This window comes from Ostrinia furnacalis, unplaced genomic scaffold, assembly GCF_004193835.3.
Source record: "Ostrinia furnacalis isolate ACB-3 unplaced genomic scaffold, ASM419383v2 OfSCF7708, whole genome shotgun sequence".
Classification (NCBI taxonomy): Eukaryota; Metazoa; Arthropoda; class Insecta; order Lepidoptera; family Crambidae; genus Ostrinia; species Ostrinia furnacalis.
Genome location: NW_021137947.1, coordinates 479,318 through 496,864, shown reverse-complemented (window position 1 = coordinate 496,864; position 17,547 = coordinate 479,318). Strand labels below are relative to the sequence as shown.

General features: G+C 40.2%; 1 protein-coding gene across 6 annotated transcripts in view; it reads right to left on the bottom strand.

Annotated features, from left to right (window-relative positions):
* LOC114365948 (uncharacterized) overlaps positions 1-17,547 on the bottom strand; it is a 78,596-nt gene that overhangs the window by 10,905 nt on the left and 50,144 nt on the right. For 3 of the 6 annotated variants that reach the window (XM_028322680.1, XM_028322683.1, XM_028322681.1), the window contains 8 exons: positions 11,117-11,228; positions 9,924-10,054; positions 9,417-9,509; positions 8,413-8,569; positions 4,333-4,438; positions 1,968-2,373; positions 1,464-1,594; positions 731-939 (listed from right to left, as the gene is read on the bottom strand). In XM_028322680.1, the coding sequence (XP_028178481.1) occupies positions 731-939; positions 1,464-1,594; positions 1,968-2,373; positions 4,333-4,438; positions 8,413-8,569; positions 9,417-9,509; positions 9,924-10,054; positions 11,117-11,228 (1,345 nt within the window). Of the gene's footprint in view, positions 1-730; positions 940-1,463; positions 1,595-1,967; positions 2,374-4,332; positions 4,439-8,412; positions 8,570-9,416; positions 9,510-9,923; positions 10,055-10,650; positions 10,718-11,116; positions 11,229-17,547 lie in introns of all 6 variants that reach the window. The other 3 variants (XM_028322684.1, XM_028322685.1, XM_028322679.1) reach the window with 2 other exon arrangements.

The window sequence follows — 17,547 nt, the reverse complement described above, 5'->3', positions numbered from 1 at the left end:
GCTGGTGCAAGAAGGGGACAATTTGGAGAATGAAGTTGGCCGATCAAATCCAATAGTAGCTAGTCTAATCCAAAGGATTAGAAGCTGCTGTGGCAATCTGTCTGATAGATACAATTTGGAGAGTGAATTTCTGATCCAATCAAAAAGTAACGATTTTCCCGAAGCTTTCAAAGCTGAAGAAGCATTGGGCTGGTCATAAGTTCTAAAGTGACGATCGTAGCTTGGCAAACGCAGTTTAGTTAGTCGTGAGGATTTTGCTGGAGCAATATAGTGCTGTGACATAGTAGGGGTGTTCACTTGCTGGTTACGACTTTACGATGGGGACTTGGCAAAAGGCGAGCGCTATTCAAATCCTCAACATTAAGTGACCGAAGAGCGTGCTTTAAGTAGCTTTCACATTTTTGAGAAAGTGACTGATGCTGTTTAATAGTGCTTTAAAGCTTCTAAGTTCTTTAAGTTCAGGAATAAATGCTCTATGGAATTTTAGTCTTTGCCTGTGCGCATTATAAAAGGTGCAAAGCACTGGGCGAGGTTTATCAGCCAAGTTAGCCATATAATATGGCCCACAGCCTGTATTCAGATTTCAGAGATGGAAAGAATTGATGATGACGTTATAAGCTTATGGAGCTCTACAACACACTCACCCAATTACCTCCATTCTGCTAGCGATTTCTTAGATGTCAAATGCATGAGAGGTACTAGTGACAATGATCAGTACCACATTACTCACCGTCTTGAGCAGCTCCTTCGTCGAAGCTATGCCCCTGCAGCTTCTTCCTCTGCTTCTGAGGCGAGGTTTTATGAGGGGACCGCTCCAGCGCCTTCGTCTCTTGCAGCTTGGCGTGGATAGACTGGTGCGGCGCTGAGCGGAACGAGCGGAACTTCTTCGGGGAAGTACCCTTGGACTCCTTGCCATCTTTTTCGTCTCGAGGCAATGCCCTGCAGAAGAAGACATATGATTAGTTTAAGCTACAGATTTACAATATTTGGATTTGGCTTTAGAAGCAAGGTACTGTAAAGACAGTTGATTTTATCTCTTTATTTATGATAGAGACGATAATACGACAAAAATAAAACTAGCAACTTCATGGGAGTAACCAATGAATAGTTCGATTTCATTTATTGTGCATTATTGTCTCTGTATCTGTCTTCATTGACTTGTGATTAGCTATAGTTACTGTGTCCATGGAAAGGCTCGATGTGACATCAAACTTCCATATTCCAAAACTAAACGGCTGATGATTGTCTCTACACTACATTACTTAGCATGTCGATGGCCTTTTCTGTTGCCATTCAAGCCATTCTTTGCTTTGCATCAGCCTTTTTGCTACTAATTATACTTATGATAATGTTAAGCAGGATTACGTCCGGCTGAAAGGACCATATAAGAACTACAGTGGAAATTATTGGTTGGTCCTTCGAGCCGGATGTCCTGCTTCATAAATCTCGGGTGCATCACTTACTTGTGATTGGTGGAAGCAAGTGATAGGGCTGACAGCGAGGACCGGCGCGACACTTGGTACCAGAGCTCGATTTGCTTATTGTAAAGCTGTGTGATGTGTTCAGGAGCTAGTTCGGTTCCCCAGCCGCGGTACTGTCGAATAATGGCAATTTTGAGAATGACGAAGCATGATGACTAAGCTCGACTGTTATGATCGTTCGGATGGTGGCTCAAGGATTAGAGGAGTAAGAAAACAAATTAATTCAGGACGAAAAAATATTTGGGGGTCTAAACGGTGTTTTCGTTTGTATTCATCAAACATTATGTTCACAAGATATTCACAGTGTACTGGCAGATTCTTTGGCAACTCTAAACTAGCATCAAACCTATCACATCTCTAGGCGTATCCTGAGATGTATTCACAGCGTACGTATCCTCGCTCCTTCAGCCTTACATCTCAGTATACGGCTAGGCGCTCGTCTTTTAATGGGAATTTAGTGGTATTCTATTGTAAATGGCCGCAGACCTTGTATTCGCCGGCGCGCTTGCGCAGGTCCAGGACTTCGCGGTACCAGGAGTCGCCCTGCGCGAGCCCCAGCGGCTGCAGGCCGGCGGCGCGCAGCGTGCTGGCGCTGTCCTCCCCCGCGGGCCCCGCCGCCCCCGCGGGCCCCGCCGCCCCCGCCCCCGCCCCCGCGCCCTCCCCCGACCCCCCCGCCACTTGCTTCTCCCCCAGCATCCTCTCGCTCGCCTCCTCATTCGTCTTTCCTTTCCCCCTGCATTTCGTAAATGTCCCTTTAGACGCCTCATACACGTACTGAGAGAACGGTCTAAATTTCTTTTTGTACTCGCTTTTGTAACGTTTCCTATTATCTTTGGAACGATCCTCCCCGTTGGATATGAGGGCCGATAGCGCGCTACGGAACGTCGATTTTCTGCAAAATTCCATTTTAAGTCTTAGACGCTTGGAGTTTACGATGATGATGCGGCAAAAGAAACGGCTCGCGCCGAGCCGGGTTAGTAAGGTAGACATGCTTCAAATAATTTTCAAGCTCGCAATGGTGAGTTAGGATGTCAGACGGAGAAGAGTCTAGAGGTCGACCGACAGACGTGTGGGCGCCGCCCAGTGACTACTAATTCCAAAATAGTGTTATAGAAGTGTTGGGTGAGACATTGACATACAATCTAACAAAAATCTGTATGAACGTTCACATCGACAAGTGCAGGACACATTGATATTTAAAAAGTATCTATTAGCTGTCATTCCGAACTAGTATCGTCTAAAACTACTCGGCCTACACACCGCCACCGTGAGGAGAAATGTAAGCAAATACCAAAAACGAAATTTAGACTTGTTCTGCTGTTAGTACTTGTTTGAAAAGAATTAGGGGCAGAACACACATGAAGGAAACTTCGGCAGGACGGGAACTACCAATATTGGGCTTGGCGCCAGGGAACCAGTAATGAATCATGTCTGGAGTTACATCGTTTTGCTGTTAAAGCCTGCAGTCTGCCAAAAAAGTTGGGCAATGACCCAATACGAGCTACTACATCCCAATGGGACTGTGAAGAGCTCTTGTAAAATATTTACTGCGCGAATCTACAAATTTTCGAGACATAATAAGTGTTCAAGTGTAAGTTCGAGAGATAAAGTTAACATCAAAATTTGATTTTCACGAGAAGTACAAAATGGCAGACACTTTCTTGAGATGAAATGAATCAAATATTGAATTAGGACGTTGTGTATCTTATGAAGTCAAACAATTCCTCTATGATTAATTACTGAATTAAAAGTGTAAAGAGGTGAAATTAAATTTAATTTAGAAGTTTCCTTCATGATAGGGGTTAGTACACAAAGCTAGACACAGAAAAAGTCAGAAGCTATTAGCAGTAACTTTGTTTGAAAAAACTTTAATAATCTTCACCTGAAAAGTTATGGAATCCAAAATATTATCTTTGAAATGTTAGTATTTACAGTTCTACTATATTTTTAATAATACATACATAATCTACATAAATTTAGATACGATGTCCGGAATTTCACGGATTTTTGTAAAATAAATAACGATAGGGTTGTGTGATAGTGTTAGTGTGAGACAATTTGAGACTGTGTGTGTCTGAATGAGAAAAGGGTATAATTTTGGACCCCAACCTTTAGATTTGATGAGATTACTTGCGAAGAAGCTGCTGCTTTAGCTCGAAGCAAAGCACTTGTGAGGACGTTAGATACTGTGATAGTTTTGCAAATTTACAGACTGTTTCTTGAATTGATTTGAATGTTCAGTGTTTAATGTTATAAAAAATAAACCATGCTTTTATTAAAAAAGAAAAATATCATAAAATACAATGAAACAATCCATAATTTATAATATGAACTATAGAAAAATATGAGAAGCGTTTCATGAGAGTGTGGTTAAGCTGAAGCTTTTGTTGAGCGCCTGGTTACGGGGCCCTATAATATTTATGGGCAAACTTTGCACGTGGGTAGTTCAACTCACGCTAGTCAACGTTTTGTTAACAAGTTTAACCATGTAAACAGGCGCTCAACTTTCATAGTTAAAATTGGTCGGTTAAATCGAGTTGGTTATTCATTATTCAATCATGTACTGTATTATTGCTTTAATTTTACCACAAATGACGTAATGATTAAATCTTTGTACAAAATTATTTGATTTGGTTTTTATTAAAAATACTAGATATTTTTTGATAAGAAGGTGAAAGTTTAGATGAAAACTAAATAATCTGTTAAACATTACAATTTATAATTCCTGAATTTAACTGTCCTTAATGTCTTTGAGATTTCTTAGAGATCATAACAATATCATCTAGATAACCAAATCGATATAACCGAATCAACTTCCATCCACGATTATCGGTTCTAAGTGGGCACTAACCTCTGCACTCCTGGCTTCTGGCCGTTCCATAGGTAGTCTTCGATGTACCTCTTGTGGTCATCGTGGTCGTCCACATGGTTCATGAGAGGTTCGGCTTCTACCGACCCTGGAAAAGTTTGCGGGATTTGACGATATTCTGTTGATAGTACCTATAATTCAATTTCGATCTTTAAACATTAATTTGATTTCCATTATGTAAAGATTAGTGTGTTTGTTTTCCTTCATTAAGACATTATTATACTTATGTACATGTATAATATAGGTAAACGTATACACAAGTAAGAGTTATGTATTATGAAATTCGAAGAAGTTTCAGTTACACATAGCATTCCGAACAGTTTCGCCTAGCTGAATTTTTCGATATCAAACTTTCAGCTATAAATACGTGAACAATAAAAGTTGTTTGAAGACTCTCCCCCTTAAACACTTTGATTGAAAGGCGGGTGTTGCCTACGAGACAAAGACGTGTGCTCGACTGAGTTTCCGTACGTAATTCCACGGAAAAGCCTTCAAAATATTTGTTTATACTAAATTTTGAAGTTTTAGACGATTAATGGTGATCGCAGATACACACTGTTATATCCGCCTATGTACATTATGTAAGCAATAAACATGTTGAGAAAGAGGGAAGCAACGATTATTTAGATGGTGTATAATATCTGATTTATTTCTATTATTCTATTTCTATTATCGTTATCGTTTTGTTTGTTACTGATGAGGTGGATTATATTTAGAAGTAAAATTAACTTATCACTACTAGCTAGTATTCGAACCAAAGTTTTTATAAACTGACTTTTCGTTCAACTGCCTTCAACAGAATTCACAATTATCGAGATCTTCTGAACTTTAATCAACCTCCTTAATAGTTATTATAATGAGATTATCATAATTAGGAATAGAGGTTTTGAAGTATAATGTACTCTCACAGCTGAACTTCGTAAATCTCTTCTGAGAGAGCAAAACTAAAGTTTCTGGAGCAAGTTTAATCTCAGTCAGGACGCACGGTTTGAATAAGTTAGAGGGATTAGAAGTGATTTCATACAAGATTGATTACTTCTTTACTAACTGATAATATTATAAATGTGAAAATAACTCCGTTTTTGAACGAAAGAAAAAGTATTTGGTACAAGTAAATCCTTACAAGATAAAATAACAACTAAAACCAATCAACAGGATACAAAATGGCATATTCTCAATATAAGCCGTTTATACGCTCTCACACTTGACTGAGCTGATTTTTATGAATTTCACGATTATAAAATTATGCATTGGTCTTAAAAGGATGACAGACAGACAGGTTACTCTTGTTAGCAAGTGAATAGAAAAGAAACCATTTTTTTAAAAGATATGTATTATGATTTTGGTAAAATTTTTTTTTTTAATGTGACAATTTCTATACTTACCTACAAAGAAGAGTGAGCCTAGGTAGTTTATAATGCGAATCTATACTAATTCTATACTTCTATACTAATATTATATGCGAAAGTTACTCTGTCTGTCTGTCTTGCTTTCACGCTTAAACCACTGAAGCGATTTTGATGAAATTTGGCATAGAGTTAGTTTTAGTCCCGGGAAATGACATAGTATTAAGATAGTTTTTATCCCGGTTTTTAAACAGGGACGCGCGCGATAAAGTTTTTCTGTAACAGACAAAATTCCACGCGGGCGAAGCCGCGAGTGGAAAGCTAGTAACCATTATAAAAGTGTGCTAAGCTACACTGTTATAAGGATTAACGGTGATCCATTTACGTAAAAATAGATTTAGGCAATAAACGCTAGCGGCAGACAGCGGCTAGACTCAAGGCCGGTGTGAAACCTAACATGGTCATTGGTCAGTCACATGTACTTAGCTTAGGAAAGTTTCGTCTTAGTATAAAAACCTCTCTACGAGCTATGAGTGGGGCAGAAAAGTTCTCGAGTGGCAACCACGGGCCGGAAGAAGTAGCTTGAGCAGGCCTCCTACTAGGTGGACCGACGATCTGGTGAAGGTCGCGGGAAGAACCTGGATGCGGGCAGTGCAGCGGTCGTTATGGAAAGCCTTGGGGGAGATCTTTGTCCAGCAGTGGACGTCATTTGGCTGAAACGAATAGTTTAACCTTTTATAGTCGATAAATGCGCTTTCCTAATTGACGTCCGATAGTTATAAGTACCTGCATAACAAAGACTCCAGATGTGTTCAAAACGAGTTAGTTATTTTGTCAAAATCAGTTGTAGCTAAACTGGAACTTTGCCTAATTATCAACATATATAATCTCTGGCAGATGGATGGTAAAATAAAACCATTTAGGATTTTTTTTATAAACTTCACCATTTTTCAAAAATAGCCCTAAATACTTTAGAGAACTGAAAACTGCAAACATACTCGACAATCTCGATAGAGCAATCAACCATTTTGGAATTCACAGGGAGTTTAATAACTCTTCTTGTGCAGCCAATTTGTCGATATATGTATTGTATAAAATATCGATAATCGAATAACTATGTGAATAAATATGACTATTTTATACCTAGTTTAATTATTTGTTTTCGTTTGCTTTTTAGTCGATTTGTGATATTAGATACTCAAGCTGCGTTAGTTATTAAAATCTACATTAACAAACCAACCACTTTCTTATATTCTGTAACAGACAAAGATGGTTAAATGAGAATGCATGGAGAACATTATCGATGTTTATTGCTTTAGGTTGGCCCTCCTAACAATAAAGTATTATCGACATGTAGTTTACAGGCAGCACTATAATTTTTCAGCAGGATAAAGTTTGGTGGTTTGTCCTATGTTTTATGTATGGCATAAAGTTGCCATCCGGGCTCCCGGCGGCATTAAGTTTGGATTGTCTGTGGGTAGCTTGTGCATCCCAAATTATACAATAGCGGTGAATTGTAGCTGGTTCGTTATGCTAAGCGGTTTGTAATTTATGGACTTTTTTTGGAATCGGAGGTTTACCTTTGAGTTTGAATTTTAGTTTTAAAATGAAAAAAATATACTCAATTTAGATTTATTATTAACACAGTTCCACACGGGATCTAATTAAATTGTGGCTTTGTCACAGGTTAAGTGTAGGGACGTGATTTGCGTACTCAAATAGAACAATAGCTGTAGTAGCGGTTCGAACCCCGTGGGGGACAAAATATCAAGGTGACGTCATCACCAATTATATGTAGATTCTAGTTTATGTTGCATTATTATAATTATGAATCAATATCCTATGTTATATTCAGTATTTTCCGCCATTTCCTTAGCTGATAAGTTGGCCCAAAGAAGTGGTTATACTTAAGATGTGTAATTGACCTGGAAAGAGCCCATATTCTTACAGCTACAACTCATGAAACCAGGATTCAGGATAAACATGACCTCATAAATTCTGGTTCCTTCAATAACGTAGAGGACTGGGATGTCGTAAGAGGCGACTAAGAGAGAAACATGTACCTAACCATCAAGCCTCCCCAACCCGTCTAAAGCCCGGTCTGCGAGCACGTAGAATTTTGTCCAATGACCCCAAGCTACCCATCCTTATCGCTCGCGCGTAATTATCTTACTGTCGCGCTCGCACACTTACTGCGGGCACCCGTCACACAGTCGCGACAGCAATATAATGAGGGCTATCGTTTTTATACTTAACAGTTGGCATCCCTGGCGATTGACAGGACCTTACTCTACAGTGGCGCCATCTTGATGAGTGTAAATGCGATAGTCCTCCTACCACTTTAGCGCTCACAAGTTGGTGCCACTGTCTTCGCTACTAGCAAGTGACAGGACCTTACTCTACAGTGGCGCCAACTGGTAAGCGCTAAAACGATAGCCCTCATAACGCGCGAGCGATAAGGACGGGTAGCTTGGGGTCATTGGACAAAATTCTACGTGCTCGCAGACCAGACTATAGCCTGCGTGGGAGTTGTATCCCAAATCCTTAATTTGCCTCTACTCTAAATTAGAAAGGGTCGTCCTACTGCATTGAAGACTTCATGACCTGATAATGAACACAGGGGCTAAGGTATTTGTATATTCCTCCTGCATTGGAGATTTAATAACCACAAGTTGAATACAGTGTACTAAAGTAATAGGAGTGGAAGCTAGTATACCTTCAGCCACGGCGGCCTTCTTCAGCGCTCCCATGGAGATGCTCTTCCGAGGGGCAGAATCCGTGGTGTCCTTGGGCCAGGCGAACTGCTGGCTGTACTCCGTGCTCACCACCTCTGGCTCCTTCGCTGCCACCACGTCGCCGAGGGCTGTGGAGCCCTGGGGATCGATGAGAGGATCAGTTTGGTGTTGCTGAACAGGTTGATCGGTGGTAGGCAGTGGCGGATTTACAGTTTTGACACCCCTAGGCTAGGGTGGGGTTGGATCTTTATTTAACTTTTATCTTCTGAAATCGAGTAAGCGTCATCTGAAATCTGCTGCCCCTGGGCCGCGGCCTATATGGCCTATTGACAGATCCAGGACTGGTGGTAGGGCTTGTTCAAGGTGTGATTATGATGGTAGTTATTACCTAGGTGTGACATTTATCTGTATAGTCTGGGGGCGTAGTGTGAGTTTCCGTCAAACGCATTCGATGTCAATCGACATCGACTGCGTAAAAAAGTGACATTAAATGTATGACGGATTGTACAACGCCCCTAGCGGAAACTTTCAGGAACTAATATTTCATATGTTTTTTTACGCGCTCGCTAGTGACGACGTTTTTTGTAAAGTCACACTAAGCTCTCTGATATTATTTACACAGGGACCTAGTTTAGACACCAGTCTCTTGCAAGGTTTTATCTTGTACTCTCTCAAATTGTACCCAAAACTTTTTGTATTCTTTGTAAAGAGAAAATAATTTTAATCTATTTTATGCAATGCTAACAGCATTTATTATGTTTCTGAACTTGGATGTAGTTCCTGTGAGTAAGAATTTCGAATACAGCTTGGTTCCACCTTTGGACTGAACTTTCTTTTTATCAGGTAAGATGGAATCCAAGAACTTTCCAGATAGGAAAAAAGGTTTCTAGCAAGGTTTTTGACTGCGGTAAAATAACCATTTATACACACAGTCACTACACACACAATAATTTTTGTTAGGTAAAGTTGTTGAGAACTAAATTACCTTTGGTTCGACGGTGTCCGTCCACCGCGGTTGGCGAGGACCTTCAGACTTGCTGCGCCGGCCTGCCCTGTCAGCATCGTTCCTTTGAGCGCTCTGAAACAAAAACATATCGTTAATTTCAAGAGTTCCAACTCAAAATAATTGCATTGCTGGACAGAGACATCGAGGATTCGGCAGACCTATCCTATATCCCACACAATCATGCAGTAACGTGATGAGGCTCACCCTGGTTCTAATAGACCCACACTCTATACAGACTGTGACCAATGACTCAAGGGCTGGCATCTGACCCTGGCTCTATTAGAATCACACATTCAATTCATAGATAGATGATTCATATTTCGTTTTGTGGTAGACCCACATTAACCAGTGATCAATGGATGGATATCAGATCCATGTCCTACACAGGCAATGACCAAAATTTGAAGAATCCTGGATCTTCTAGAATACCTAGAACCACACACTCTATACAAATAGTGACCAGTGAATGAAGAGCTGTGGCCTCACCCTGGCTCTATCGAAGGCGGAGGTCTGCTGCGGGCGGATGTCGTCGGCGGGCGCCGGGTCGAACAGCTCGTTGGTCTTGTACGCCACGCCGGGGTACTTCTTGCGCCGGGGCATCGCCGGCTCCATGGGACCTGGAACATGCAGCTTTTAGAAATAAAGAAAGAAAAATCATTCATTCGGCATTATTTTTATAACCATTTTTGGTAAATAAGGCAAACTTAATGCCGTAAAGGCATTCTCTGCCAGTTATACTAAGGAAACACTAGGCAAATACACTAAGTATTTGCCTAGTACTAGTAGTACTTTTTGTGTTTGTTGTTTGTGTGAACAACAAATCCATGACCTCTGACATAGTAGACCAGTATGTGAAAGACTCAATGTGGCTGGTAGACAGCTAATATTCTCATGTCAAGTCATGAGGTGTCAGGGGTTTTATCATGTGTGGGGCCCCATCTGATAATCGAACCCAGAACCTCCGAGTGGAGACTCTCCCCTTACTCACCTCTAATAAGCGAGGCTGTTTCATTACGTCCTGCTGCTGTTCCTTGTACTCGCGCCATCTGTTGCGGTCTCAACTACTGGCCACGGAGGCGTCATGGTCCTGTACTCCTGTATCACTCACCCCTGGTGAGCGGGAGCATGTGCTGCTGCTCCTTGTCTCACACCATCTGTGCTGTGGTCTCCCGAGCTACGGAGATGTCAAGGTCGTGTATCACGTATCACTCACCCCTGGTGAGAGGCAGCACGTTGGGCGGCGTGGGCGCCGGCTGCTTTATCACGCCCTGCTGCTGCTCCTGTACTCGTGCCATCTGTGCTGCGGTCTCTCCCGCCGGGCTACAGAAGCGTCCATGCTCCTGTATCACTCACCCCTGGTGAGAGGCAGCACGTTGGGCTGCTCCTTGTCGTGCCATCTATCCTGCGGTCTCTACTACTAGCCACGGAGGCGTCCATGGTCCTGTACTCCTGTATCACTCACCCCTGGTGAGCGGGAGCATCTGTTGCTGCTCTTTGTCCTCGCGCCATCTATGCTGTAGTCTCTACCACCGGAGTATTGAAGCGTCACGGTCCTGTATCACTCACCCCTGGTGAGAGGCAGCACGTTGCCTGCTGCTGCTCCATTTACTCGCGACAACTGTTGCGGTCTTTATCGCCGGACCACGAGACGTCAAGGTCGTGTATCACGTATCACTCACCCCTGGTGAGAGGCAGCACGTTGGGCGGCGTGGGCGCCGGCTGCTTCATCACGCCTTGCTGCTGCTCCTTGTACTCGTGCCATCTGTATGTGCTGCGGTACTCCGAGTGCAGCTGTAACAAAACAGACTTGATGTTAGGAGGATATATTTGGGTACTTACTTGATTCTACAATCATTGACATACATTTTGAGTTGTTAATTACACTAATGCCATAAACTTATTGTGTTTATCACGTTGTTATGACATAACTAGCAACCCGCCCCGGCTTCGCACAGGTGATATGTATTAATACATTAAATCTTCTTCTTGATTCACTTTATCTATTGCTGAAAACTGCATTAAAATCCGTTGCGTAGTTTAAGATCTAAGCGCACAGACAGCGGGAGCGACTTTAATGTTTGCTTCGAAACGCTGGTAAGGGGCAAAAGATAAAGGGACATTGTAAAAAGAAGGACTCTACGGGCTTCCCTTTTTCATGTCTTGGGTGAAACTTAAATAAAGATACATGTTTATTTCATTTCAGAAACTACAATATTATTATCCATACTTAGGTACACACTTTTCTTATCCATCTTGATCGGGATTGCCTCAGAGAAGCAAATAGTCCAGTAGAATTAGCTTTTAAATCGGAAATAATTCCTACAAAAGATTTTATTGTTTTAATGGCTTCATTGGTTGCCCATTAAGACTCTCCTAAGTTTTCGACTTCGACGGAGTTGTGCTTAAGTGGTGGGGGCCCCCGAAAGGGGCATTTTTTCGGTTTTCCGGTTATACCGCGTAAAGGACTTACCCTATCAAAAAGTGGTCTTCATGACGGTTGAAGGGCACTTAATCCTGCATTGAATAAGACCAAATTCATATGTTTTGGACAAACCGTTCTCGCGCTAAAGTTCGGCAAAGTAGAAAATATACGTATAATTAATGACCCTCTCCACGTCCAATGGTTTGTTACCCACAGGCTTCCAAGTCTTGAAAAGGGCCACCTCAACCAGTGTAACCCTATCAAGGCTTACGAGCTTGATGCGCCTATCCTTGTTCGTCCCAGCCGTTCCTTAACTGCGGTTGCTGCACCTCTTCCTGGCACTCACCTGAACGACTCTGTGTTACCTACTGTGGCTGCCCCTCTTCCTTGTATCCTCCTGCATGACTACGTTGCCTAGCCGTATGCCTGGTCTAAGGTTCGACGCCAAAAATCAACAACAACAAGTTCATATTAAAACGCTGAAGAGTTTTTTGTTTGTTTGTTTGAACGCGCTAATCTTAAGAATTACTAGTTTGATTGAAATCATTATTTTTGTGTTGAATAGCTCATACATTGAGGAAGGCTATAGGATATATACAATCACTCTACGACTAATAGAGGCGAAGCAGTAAAGAAAAATGTTGCAAGCACGGGAAATAGTATTTAAACTATTTTCACTCGTACGAAGTTGATTTTGTGGCGTCGAACCTTGGACCAGGCATATGGCTAAGCAATGAAATCGTACAGGAGGGTACAAGGAAGAGGGGCAGCCACATTAGGTAACACAGAGTCGTTCAGGAGAGTGCCAGGAAGAGGTGCAGCAACCGCAGTTAAGGAACGGCTGGGACGAACAAGGATAAGCGAATCAAACTCGTGAGCCTTGTTAGGGTTACACTGGTTAAGGCGACCCTTTACAAGGCTTGGAAGCATGTGGGTAACAAGCCATTGGACGTGGAGAGGGTCATTAATTATACGTATATTTTCTACTTTGCCGAACTTTAGCGCGAGAACGGTTTGTCCAAAACATATGAATTTGGTCTTATTCAATGCAGGATTAAGTGCCCTTTAACCGTCATGAAGACCACTTTTCGATAGGGTAAGTCCTTTACGCGGTATAACCGGAAAACCGAAAAAACGCCCCTTTCGGGGGCCCCCACCACTTAAGCACAACTCCGTCGAAGTCGAAAACTTAGGAGAGTCTTAATGGGCAACCAATGAAGCCATTAAAGCAAAAAAATCTTTTGTAGGAATTATTTCCGATTTAATCAATTTTTGTGTTTAATTCTACTGGCCTAAAACGTAGAAATACAAATTGCTCTAATGCTTTTTATGTGTTGAGAAATCTATTTTCGCTTAGCAAGATTCGTACGATAATACTATAAAAGTATGTGGTACATATCTTACCCGTATGTAAAGTTTGTTCCACTTATTTCTTACAATTATTGGAAAAACTTCACAACTAAATTTTGTCTAGCAGTTTGAATGTGTCAAGGTCGGAAATAAACTTGGAACGACAAAATTAAGCAATTAGTAGTGACAAACACTTTTCATTGTTTTTACCAGTAATTAAAAATTATGTTTAACGGTCAGACAACGTGAACGAAATAGGTACGTCACCGACACTACGAGAAATTTATTTTGACCTTTTGGCTTTTATGGTGTAAATATGAAAATTGAATTAATCTATATATATAAAAGAAAGTCGTGTTAGTTACTTCGCTTATAACTCAAGAACGGCTGAACCGATTTAGCTGAAAATTGTCAGGGAGGTAGTTTAGAGCCAGGAGAAGGACATAGGATACTTTTTATCCCGTTCGAAAATAAAAAAAGTCTGCTTATTTATTGCCATTTAGGCGGAACAAAGTTCGCGGGGTCAGCTAGTTGTATAAAAAAAAATCCCATTACATAAGTGCTAGGGCAAAGAAGAAGAGATTGGTTTAGTTCAAGCTATTGTTCAGCAGAAAATTTAAGTGCAGAAAAATAAGTGACAATCGATAGAACAAAAAAATAAAAAGAAGTTTCTCGCCGGCCAGGCGAGTGGCCAAGGAGTTTGGCAGTACCTTTGCGGTCTTAACAATTAATTTATTAGGCCATCAATAGACCGACCTGTATTGTATAGATGTCGATGAACAGTCCCAGCTATTTATTTATTTATTTATTTAAACTTTAATGCCAAAGTAAATTTGTACATAAGGCGAACTTAATGCACTAAAGCATTCTCGACCAGTTTACCTTTGGGTTGAGCAGAAAAGAAATTGAAACAGTCCCAGCTATGACATTGTCAGAAGGGCGCTACTATCTATACTGGATTATTACTCGTAGTTCCGATTTTTGCCACGTTGGACTACCATATAATTATGACATTTACAGGAGGGCGCTACTATCAACAGTGGGTTGTAAGTTTTTGATTTTTGCCTCTTGAAGTTTCAGAATCGTGTGACACAAGCTCCGAGGAGCTTGCTATGCTCGGAGTTTCCCTGCGTGATCGAATCAGAAATGAGGAGATCCGTAGGAGAACCAAAGTGACTGACATAGCCCGCAGAATCTCTAAAATCAAGTGGTAGTGGGCGGGGCACATAGCTCGTAGAGCTGATGGCCGCTGGGGCAGGAAAGTTCTGAGTGGCGACCACGAGCCGGAAGACGTAGCGTGGGCAGGCCCCCCACTAGGTGGACCGACGATCTGGTGAACGTCGCGGGAGGTGCCTGGATGCGAGCGGCGCAGAACCGGTCTCTGTATAAATCCTTGGGGGAGGCCTTTGTCCAGTAGTGGACGTCTTTCGGCTGAAACGAACGAACGTGACCACGATGTCACGTCAAGCAAAAACTGTGGCCTCTTGTGTACAACTTGAAATAATGCGATTTTGCACCAAAATAAGTATTTAGCTGAAGTGCTGTCAACTGTACACAAATCTGGGACTAAATATTACGGGTATAAGCCCGAAATACGAGGGTAGTTTACGGGATATCTTTCCAGCCGACTGGGTGGCGACATCGATATTGGCTTGTAAACGATTAGGTTCGACACGCTAGGGATGGGAAACAGTGATTTATCGATAAACTCGACTGAGATGAATGAACAATAAAGGAAAACGATTTGTAGCGTGGTATACGAGGTTTCGTGTCTGGATTTTGTTAAACGGTTCTTTGTAGAAGAAATATATTGCTGTATTGGTTGTTGTATGTGTTTAGTTGTAATTAGTTGTAATAATCAGTTGGAAGAATTTGACAACTCATAAAGCTTTTATTGATTATAAGAAAACTATGCATTTAGTTATTCGATTTTATAGGAGTCAAAAGAGAGGCGAAAAGCTATCGGATTTTATCGAGATTTTCTATGAAAAACCGACTCCAAAAAACCTACATTAAAAAGTAGAAAAATAATTACTAATAACCTACTTATTTATTAGGACGAATTAATATTTATGTAGGTATACCATGATTGATACTTTTTTTTTTTATAAAATTTTACTTATTTATTGCTTTTTAGTTAACTAATTATTACCTTGATGTTACCACTGAAGGTAGGCAGTACATTGAGACCATACTCTTCATGTCTAGTGTAAAATAATATTCCCTACAAAATTCAGGTTACCATATAGGAAACCTAAAAAGACCTTAAACCGTCAGCCCACCTTAAAAACATGAAAGAATACAACTGTTGGTCTATTTGTACTTATAATATTTAAAGAATTATCCTCCAACTCCTAAGCATTAAGGAGTTTTACCTTCTATCATCAGCTCATCAATATGAGATGATGATTTCCAGGAGCAAATATATGAATAACTTAAGAAAAAGTTTGAAAAACGATATACGTGCCTATAAAATTTGAGGGTTGCTCTCGATTTCCCTAGGATCCCATCATCAGATCCTGACTTGGTGACAATGGGACCACCTCAGAAGTGTACCCTATCGAACAAAAAAAGAATTTTGAAAATCGGTTCATAATTGGCGGAGTTATCGCGTAACAAACATAGAAAAAAAAAAAAAAACATACGGGTCGAATTGAGAACCTCCTCCTTTTTTTGAAGTCGGTTGAAAATGGGTTACAAGAATTTATAAATTACTAGCGGCCGCCCGCGACTTCGTACGCGTGGACCTCGTTTTACCCCCATTAGATAATTAATTATTATGTTGATAGATTGCGTTTCACGGCATGAATATTTACGAATGTCAAAAACAGTAGTTTGTCCAGCGCTGTAGATTTTAACCAATGACGATGGATAGCGCTTTTTAGACGTCTTATTTAATTTTATTTATTGAAATTTATTTGTCACAGATCGTCATAAATTATAGCCTATATGTTAATCTGGGTTATAAACAATAATACAGAAGAGTTTCAACAAAAACCGTTCAGTAGTTTTTGCGTGAAAGAGTAAGAAACATCCAGACATCATGACATCCAAACTCTCGCCTTTATAATATTAGTAGGATAGGACTAATATTATGATTTACATGATATTAGAACTAGTTTACAGCTCTTCTGCCATCATACAAACATATTTTTTACGTGCTCCTAAATATTTTTGCGAACTGGTATGTATCAACCGGGTCAAACGAAATTATATTTAAAAATTCAGCGAAAACATTTCACAGGCTATAAATATCGATTGGGCCAGAGACAAATATAAACATTCGGAGCACGTGGTCGCCATTAAATTGACATGCTCGTCAATTATTCCGTGCACGGAACTAGATTAGTAGGGTGACCATAGAGTGCCATGTTCTAGAAATAATTAGGAAAAAATATTAACCCCCTTCTTACAAAAAGTTGAACTCTACTACTCTAGTTTAAATTGAAATGGTAAAAATAGTATGGAAATGTCATTTTAAACCAGTCTTCACCATAACTTTTTTGTAATAAGGCCCTAAGAGATTAACTTAATATAGCCAACAATTTAGAACATCTTCATAGTTGCAGTCAGTATAAAATATCCACAATTATCCTCCATATCCAATGGAACTTTAGTTTTTTTACCAGATTAAACAGTATTATCAACAGGCGAATTTGGCACGTAATCAACAACTCCAGATTTAACTAATTTTCAAAATTCTTAAAGGTATGTTGAAAAAGGACAAACCTTCGGCTTGAGGTATCTCTTTTACTAATAAAACTTACACGCTCGTTGAACAGTGTTTTAAAGTTACGTTTAGTATGGAAATGTCATTTTAAAACAGTGTTCAACAACTGTGTAACTTTTTATTAGTAAGGGGGTGAATCTTCGAAAAAATACCACAAACAACCCTAAATCTTTTTACTGCCTTTTTCCTTTCACATGCCTTCTATTGTTTATTTACAATTAAGGTTTTAAGCTCAATAAATCTGGCCTTCTTTTGTTTGCAGTCGCGCTAAGTCTACAATATTTATGAGAGCCTTACGTAGGATTAATTATATCTACTCTGCTTAAATATTTTAGTAGGTTTAAACGAAGCCTGTTTTAATAGAATCTAGACTTTATTTGTGATATTAAAGAGATACAACTTTCATTAAATATTTAACTATTAACTCAATTAAGTAGGTTTATATCCGTTGTCTAGTACACATAGCTTTGCTTAGTTTGGGACTAGAGACGGAGTGTAAATTGTCTAAGGATATTTTATTATTTATTTATATTTTTAACCGACTTCAAAAGGAGGAGGTTCTCAATTAGAGTGCATGTTTTTTATAATATTAAGTATTCTCGTCAGTA